This window comes from Palaemon carinicauda, chromosome 19, assembly GCF_036898095.1.
Source record: "Palaemon carinicauda isolate YSFRI2023 chromosome 19, ASM3689809v2, whole genome shotgun sequence".
NCBI lineage: Eukaryota > Metazoa > Arthropoda > Malacostraca > Decapoda > Palaemonidae > Palaemon > Palaemon carinicauda.
Window position 1 is genome coordinate 65,938,307 of NC_090743.1, and position 8,934 is coordinate 65,947,240.

Genomic DNA, 8,934 nt, shown 5'->3' on the forward strand with positions numbered 1-8,934 from the left:
GCAAATTATACAAGTGGTGATTTTGCATACATGAATATTATTCCTCTTCCTTTTATGTGGCTTTACTTATCGTATATACATTAGTATAGTAATTCCCCATGTTTAGCCTCACCATATCGTTCCTTCTCGATTCGTATGAGAATTTACATTCTCTAGAATCTTTAGCTAAGTTACGATATTCATTCTCTCTCAGAGAGAAGAGGCTAAACCCTTCCTCCTTCCCTCCCCAAGTGCCGCCGCCACTAAAGGCAGCAACCACTATCTTTATTCATCGCCCTTGAGTAGAAAAAAGTCCCTGCTGCCTCCGGCTTTGATTTAGATAGTGACTAACTCAGAGTGCCCTTATCTTGCCGCCAACGATGTTGTCAGCGCCACCTCTCATATCAATGAACTATAAGACCCTTTACCCTTCCCCTTCTGTCCTTTAGTGACGTCATAGCTGTCACAGAATTCCTTCACCAGTATTCTGACAGTCATCCCAGCTTGCTAGGGTGACTGCGTTACCGGCTAGTACCCTGCCGGTAGCAGTTAGTTCAGCCGTCTCTGCCACCTTCCTCCTTACTCCCTTCCTTCACAGGAAGTGAATATTATTGGAGGGAGGTACCACCAGGTACTAACCAAACACTGGCAATGTTGCTGGCAAAACTACTGTATACAAATGTACAGTAATACACATGTTTTCTAGCATACTCTGTGTTGTCTATCACAGAAAATTGTTGGGACCACGGTATTATGTTGAGGCTGAGTACTCCCTCAACACCCAGATGGTTTTCCTTGATCATCAGGACCCTAAATCACCCGATTAGTATTAATATATACTACAGGTATATAATGTATATAAGACATTTACTAACTGTAACTCTAGTTCCTAGAGTTTTTCTACCTTGTATTCTCCCTATCAGGGAAACTAGATATTAATACTAATGGAGGTCTCAGCAATTGCCTGGGAGAGGAAACACAGATATGCATCTTTTCTACTTCCTTTCAGGCTTACTATCCTAAGCTACTATAAACAATAGTGATTACTATTGTTAATAAAAACTGTATGCTTTCATATCACTGATATGAAAAACATCAATACTCAATGGGCCCTTTTCCTTCACAGGAAGAGCCAATGGAGAAGTGTGCAGTGTTGTTCTGCAACTACAAAAGGCCACACGAAGTGTAGGACTCATGCCCACTGCTACATCGTGTCAGGAGTCCTCAAATATTGGGACCCGAAGGGTTGCTCCGCCTGCTCAAGCCTGCTGGCCAACGGCTTCGGAGAAGCCCCACTGGTCACCATAAAGACTAGGTATACAGCGAGGGAGACCCTTCGCAAATGGCTAAGAGGGTTTCAGAAGAACTCTTCAGGACTGTACTTACCCAATGACTTCCTAAGGGGCCTACTGTTCCCAAGGCTCTGGCAAACATGGTGGTGACCCAGGAACAGGTCCAGCCTCCCCTCATACAACTGAAGCTCGACGTGGACATTAATAAGGCGCTGGAAGGCATGGACATCCACCAAGAGAGAATGTCAGAAGTGTCCACTGACACTGAGCAGGATCTACTGCAAAGAGGCTCTGAAGAAAACGTGGAACATCCACAAGCGGAGGAAGAAGGATCCGTGTCAATGGCAACTGAAGACCCTCAGTTTGCCGTGACGGCATACCAACCTATGCCGTCAATTTCCTCGGCCCCAACTCCACAACCAGTTGCACAGGTCAACAAGAACGAAGAGATCCTTACTTCAATTCAACGGATGATGGAATTGTTCCAAAAGGAACAAGAGACGATACGGGAATCACTCAGGCAGCATTAGATACTGTTGCAAAAGAGGGCGGACCGCCCATGATCCACCAAGGACACCACTAAGAAGCCCCTTAGAGTGTTGAATATCCCTCACTGCTCCGAAACTAATCCCTGGAGGTATGCGGAGCATATTCCCATGATGAATGGGAAACTATTTGTCTCAGAGAAGTTGGGGGCCAGGCTGACTGAAGACCTTGACTTCTGGCCTATCTTTTCGGCCTACCCAGACTGTTATGTGAGACTGTGGGATGAACATGCAGCCCGAGAGGAAACGGTACCCAAAGAGGTCATTTTCTTCGAACATGACAAGGTGCAAGTCATCCTCCTGAAAACCTTGAAGGGAGCCGGGTACACCAACTCCAAAGTCTCAGCACTGAGCAAGAAACATCCCACCTTTCTTGCCCCTTCCTCTATCTCTTTCCCCTTTTCGGAAAAAGCACTAGACTTTGCCATCAAGGCAGTCGACGAGGGCAAACCCTGCCCAACCCTAGAGAAAGGCAAACCATTCTCTCTAGCACTGCCTACCTGCGAGGAGAAGTGGAAGGATGTCCACCTAACCTTCTCCGTCTTTAAGTTGGATCTAAAGATAGCAGGCCAACAGTTCAATGAGACCCTTCAGAAGTCGCCAGACCATCTTCTGAGGAGGGAACAGGAGTCGAAGGAGAGGCTTGCAGCCTCCCCTTCTCATCAGAACTGCCTTGAAATGAGTGCAGGTCAACATACCGGCCCAGAAATGTTTATCTTCCTGGCTAAGTCTCACATGGGTACCCTTGTGAAAGACTTATATGCTTTCCTCATAGCAAGGAGGGCTTGCAGAGAGTTCGTTTTGGCCTCAGCGACCATCAGACACAAACCAGGGAAGCTGATTACCTTGAGCATCTGGGGTAAAGACCTTTTCCCACAGGAACTGGTCCAAGAGATCATTGCCAGAGCAGCCCTGGAGAACAGGAACCTTCTCCAAAAGTGGGGCATGAACTCAAAGAGGAAATCTTCCTCGGGTCCCCAGACTAAGAATAAAAAGGCAAGGAAACCACGCAGACCTGCACAACTTCCTGCTGAGACTATGACCACAATGCCTCAGACCACCTTCCAGATGGTCCCTCAACAACTGGTAGCCCAGTCGCCAGTGTTCAATCCTAACTTTGAGAGGCAGTCGACTTCCTTTTGCCCTAGTCGGAAAGGAAAAGGCCCTAAGAGAAGTTCTCACGGAGGTAACTCCTCTCGGGGCCGAGGAGGACGTGGTTGCAGAAACAAATCCACAGGACCCCCAAGCAATGAGGGGCTCCAGGTAGGGGGCAGACTGCATCACTTTTGGGATTGCTGGACATCTGATCCCTGGGCCCACAGCCTAATCATGAATGGACTTGGTTGGAAATGGAGCAGAACTCCATCCGGTTTTCCAGAAGTCTTCCAGCACTCCACCCCCTTGTTAGAAGAATATACCTCAGAACTTTTGAAAAAGAAAGTAATAAGGAAAGCGAAGCCCATCAAGTTCCAGGGAAGGCTGTTTTGTGTTCCCAAGAAAGACTCAGACAAACTCAGAGTCATTCTAGACTTGTCTCCACTCAACAAGTTCATTGAGAACAACAAGTTCCAGATGCTTACTTTGCAACACATAAGGACCCTTCTGCCAAAAGGGGTGTACACAGTCTCAATAGACCTAGCAGATGCCCACTGGCATCTTCCGATGAGTCGCCCTTTCTCCTCCTACCTAGGATTCAAACTACAGAAGAAGAAGTTTGTCTTTAGAGCAATGCCCTTCGAACTGAACACCTTTCCAAGGATATTCATGAAGCTAGCAGACACAATCATACAGCAGCTACGCTCTGAAGGAGTTCAAGTGACAGCATATCTAGACGATTGGTTGGTATGGGCAGCATCCAAGACTACTTGTGTGCAAGCAGTCAACAAGGTGATCCACTTCCTGGAACACCTGGGATTCAAGATCAATCGCAAGAAGTCTCGCCTTTCTCCAGCTCAACAATTCCAATGGCTAAGAATCCAATGGTACTTAAAGTCACACCACCTCTCCGTTCCATCTAAGAAGAGGAAAGAAATAGCGGGTTCTGTCAGGAGACTAATCCGTCACAAGAGAATTTCAAGACGCCAATAGGAAAGAGTATTGGGCTCTCTCTCCAGTTTGCAGCAGTGACAGACCCGGTGCTAAAAGCACATTTCAAAGATGCTTCAGGAGTCTGGAGAAAATACGCATTAAACGCTCGAAGAGATCAACTAAGGGTGACCACAACCTTGTTGCGGACGCAGTTAAGGCCGTGGTCAACAGCCAAGAGCCTAGCATGGACTATTCCCCTGCAATCACCACAACCATCAGTGGTGATACACACGGATGCCTCCTTGGAAGAATGGGGAGCCCATTCTCACGACAAAAAAGTGCAAGGGTATTGGTCGCAGCAGTTCAAAACCTTTCATATTAACATTTAGGAAGCTTTGGCCGTTTTCCTGACGTTGAAGAAACTATCCCCTCGCAGAGCAATCCATATCAGATTGGTCCTGGACAACAAGGTGATAGTAAAATGTCTCAATCGACAAAGCTCGAGATCACCCCACATCAACCAAGTAATATTAGCCATCTTCTACCTGGCAAGGAGGAAGGGATGGCACCTATCAGCAGTTCACCTACAAGGGTTCCGCAATGTGACGGCAGACGCTCTATACAGGCAAAAGCCCATAGAGACAGAATGGTCCCGAGATGCAGACTCATTTTCTTTCATCTCGGAAAAAGTCCCGGAACTGCAGATCGACTTCCTCGCAACGAGCGACAACAAGAAACTACCTCGTTACGTAGCCCCTTATATGGACCCTCAAGCAGAGGCGATGGACGCCATGTCCCTCGACTGGAACAGGTGGAGTCGCATTTACCTGTTTCCACCAACCAATCTCCTGCTAAGAGTCCTTGACAAGCTAAGATCCTTCAGAGGGACAGCAGCAGTATTGGCCCCCAAGTGGCCCAAAAGCAATTGGTTCCCTCTAGTCCTAGAGCTGAAACTGAAGCTGTTTCCTCTGCTGGATCCAGTACTATATCAACTGGTCCAGAGGTCGACTGTTTATGCTTCATCCTCGAGAACCAACAACCTACATCTCAAAAAGTTTGGAATCTCGAAGGATAAAGTTGACTTCATCAAAGAGTATAAGTCAAGTTGGACTAGGAGACAATATGAATCATCATGGAAAAAATGGGTTTCCTTGTGAAACCGACAGAAATATCGATAGATTTCTGTCTCGCATTCTTCATATACCTATACGAACAAGGCCTAGCCTCTACTACGATTACCTTGTGTAAGTCGGCCCTGGCTAGACCACTTCTGTAAGCTTTTGGGGTGGATCTCTCTGGTGAAATCTTGAATGAGATCCCAAAGGCATGCGCTAGACTCAAGCCAGTAACCTCACCAAAACCCATCACGTAGTGTTTGGACAAAGTCTTGCACTATGCTTCAAACCTAAACAATGAGAATTGTACTCTAAAGGATCTAACACAGAAAGTAATTTTTCTGTTTGCACTATCCTCAGGGGCTAGAGTTAGTGAAATAGTGGCCTTATACAAAAACGAAGGCCATATTCAGTTCCTAGACACAGGAGAACTGAACCTTTTTCCTGATCCTGCCTTTCTCGCTAAGAATGAGCTACCCACTAAGAGGTGGGGTCCTTGGATAATCTACCCACTGAAGGAAGATGCCTCTCTGTGCCCAGTTGAGTGTCTTATGGTCTATCTTTGAAGAACTTCAGACTTCAAGGGAGGAAAGTTCTTCAGAGGCGAAACCTCAGGATCAAACCTATCTTAAAGACAACTGAGAGCAAAGCTCACCTACTTTATTCCCAGAGCAGATTCTGACAGTACACCCGCAGGTTATAATCCGAGGAAAGTTGCTTCTTCGTTGAACTTCTTTCAACATATGGACTTTGAAAGACTCCGGTCATACACTGGGTGGAGATCATCCAGGGTCTTCTACAAACACTATACGAAACATGTACATGAAATAAAACTTTTTAACTTTTTGTGGTGGCGGCGGGTAGCGTCATTAAACCCGTCGTCTAGTGCTGCGATGAACAGTGGATTGTTTTGGGACTTTACAGTGTATTGGGTGCATGGGTAAACCTACCCTCTAGTGCAAATCACAGCGATGATTACCATACTGTTCCATATAGGTGCATATCTGACCAATAACACCAGTGCCGAGTGAACGTTTGTGTCACAGTGTTTATGCATTTCCGAACATCTGAACATGTCAGATAGATTCGGTTTCACATCTCCATTGAGTAGCATTATCCCGATAATGTATTTATATATATTTTCTCTACACAAGAAATTATGGACCTTGATGTGTTGTAATGCTGGACCAGATTCATACCCTGTTGTAACTACATTTGATAAATTAGTTGCAAAATAAAATACAAAAACGTATTTGCGTCTTATTACTGCTGCCTCAGTTACAGACTAATAAAATATACTAGAATTTTATTTAATCCCTCTAAAGGACTTATAACTTGAATCAGGATAAATATTTCCAAAAGAACAAATCTTACATTCTCATGGTAAGTAAAAAGGTAAGCTCCAAAGTTTTCCATTTTCGTTAATACGGAAATACAAACCTTGAATCCTTATTGTCGATATTGACATTTTCCCTGCTGGGATCAGTAACCACTAAACCAGCTCCAGGCTTAGTGGAAATGACAGATCTCTGAAATTTCACATACAGGTCTAGTAGATCAGATAAGGAAATATATTCAAGGTGGAAGGCACATACACAAACCCACAGCTAATAGTAATTTCAAGACAATTCTCTGGTATGCTTCCACCAGGACGACATGGCCCGAGCCCATAAAATGGATTTTGAGCAAAGTGAAAAATCTATTTTTGGGTGAGAGTGCCATGTCGTCAAGATGGACCCACCCTTTTGCTGACCCCTCCCAAAATTACTTTATCTGTGGCCATTTCTGCTTAACGATAAGAAAAGGAATGGCGTCATGGTAGTAGTAGGATAGAGGTCCACCAGATACCTAGAACGGCAGCCCCTTCCTTTGCCACTCTTCCCCCTTACATCAAAGAGTTAAATTTATTTGGGGTGATGATTGCTATGTGTCGTATCTAGTATACGTCCCCTGATATTATGCGATATTCTTTACTGGATACTCGCGCCAGGAGTTAGAATCCTGGAAACCTTTGGTTTAATTCTCTGGGAGTATCACAGTAGCAAATATCCCTTAGAAAGCTACCTAAAGAAACCTTCTGTCAGGATGACATGGCACTCTCACCCAAAAATAGATTTTTCACTTTGCTCAAAATCCGTTTATTGAACCTGGTGACACCTCATATTCAAAAAGCTGATATAAAAATGTTGAAAGCTGTGTCAGCAGCAGAGCGATTAACCTTAACTCTTCGTTATTTATCAACAGGTAGGCTATGTTACTTTGGATTGTTGAGGCCTATGCTAGGTTAATCTATCCTATGCCGGGTGTATCAATTAGGTTATACACAAAAGATGCTGATCATTTTGAATTTGTACACAGTTCTTGTAGGAAAAAAATCAGCTTAAGACTGTCCTAAAAAACCGATTTTGACATAGGATAAATCTATTTTTGGTCGAGATAGCCATGTTACCCTGATGGAAGTTCATCATTGGCAGATTCTACTTGGGATATTTCTGCGAATGATATACCAGAGAAATTTTACTTTAGAGGTATCAACAGAGTTCTAACCTCTGGAGCGTATATCCAGGGGGATACTGTGTATAAATCAGCAAATAGAGTTAACCTTGTCTCGAAGGATAAGTGTAGAGGGAAGGACATAGGCAAGTGAGTTGATACAACTCCCAATCTCCATGTGCTACAACTAATACGTTTTCTTTTGAACTATTCCAGGAGCAACCATCGCATGACGTGAGGTCGCACACTGAGAATTGGGAGGGGAATAAAGGGAACGGGCGGGCCATCAGGACGACATGGCTATCTCACCCAAAAATGGATTTCTCCTATGTCAAAATCTGTTTTTTAGGCTCGAGCCATGTCATCCTGATGGAAGTGTACCAGAGAATTATCACTCTCAGTTATGGCCAGGAGAATTTTAACCCTTTACACCCCATAGACATAATCTCACTTCCCATAGCATTGGTAATTATGGTACCAAGCTATAGAGTAAGAGATATGTTTGTATAAGGTAGGAGCAAAGGAAATACACGTCACACTCTCACTCACTTTGGAAAAGATCTTTGTCTGCAGAATATGAAAAGACCGAAGTCTATAAGAGGAGGGTTAAAAATTGAGGTACACTACTTTTATTTATACAGTAAGTCCAATGAAAGGAAATGCAGAAAGGAACAGCAGGCTTTTTTTATTCCAAAAGATGCATAAATGTAACAGTAATCAATTGTAACATTATGTGCAGTAGATATATACAGAAAACGGAATTTTCCGACCCCAAAATTATGTAACAGAGTAATAAAATAGTAACACTCATGACATATATGGAAAAATATCACATTTGACTCTATAATATTAAATAGTACATTTAAAAGAGGAACATGAGTCCCCTTGCACAATGTAGATTGAGAAGTCGCAACCATACAGTCTATAAGAGTCTATATACACTACAACACCTACTAGCGGCTACCATGAAGTGTTTAATCTCTTCCAAATGACATAGGTAATGTTTGAAGAACACTCCTGAAGATTTCCATCCTGTGTAAGCCTGTAAGCCTGTAGAGGACATAGATTGGAAAAAGTTTAAGGAAAAGGCAATTTTTTCTAGGGTCATGCCCTGCTGGAATACTTTCCGGTTTAGCCCCTCTGATGAAGTAGGTGAATTTGAACCTTAGCTGTTTCAGAGAAAGGTTAGATCCTGTCGACTCCCCTTTCAAAAGTTGAGCGCCTTTAAATGCCCGGCTCTTGGATAGGTAGGCTTGAAGGCTCTCTACGGGGCACAGAGAAGGGTCCTCCTGTAGTGGAACAGGTTTCCAAAGCCCCCAGAGTTTCGTGGGAAGTTCGTTTTTTGCCAAGAATGCAAGATCTGGATAAAGGTTTACCTCTCCCGAATCCAGAAATTCACTGTGGCGATCATCCTTTGAAAGGGCCACAAACTCCCTGACTCTAGCACCAAAAGCCCTAGTAAGCAAATAAACAGATTTTTAA

The 8,934-nt window shown here is 44.1% G+C and overlaps 1 protein-coding gene across 1 annotated transcript; it reads left to right on the forward strand.

Moving 5' to 3' along the window:
- The first annotated feature begins 3,388 nt into the window (after positions 1–3,388).
- LOC137659031 (uncharacterized) lies at positions 3,389–3,904 on the forward strand. Its single transcript, XM_068394126.1, has one exon. It carries the CDS (start codon positions 3,389–3,391, stop codon positions 3,902–3,904), a length of 516 nt encoding a protein of 171 aa, XP_068250227.1.
- The last annotated feature ends 5,030 nt before the right edge of the window (positions 3,905–8,934 follow it).

What these genes read in the sequence shown, in the direction of transcription:
- LOC137659031 (XM_068394126.1), top strand. Translation starts at nt 3,389, where the DNA reads ATGCTTACTTTGCAACACATAAGGACCCTTCTGCCAAAAGGGGTGTAC.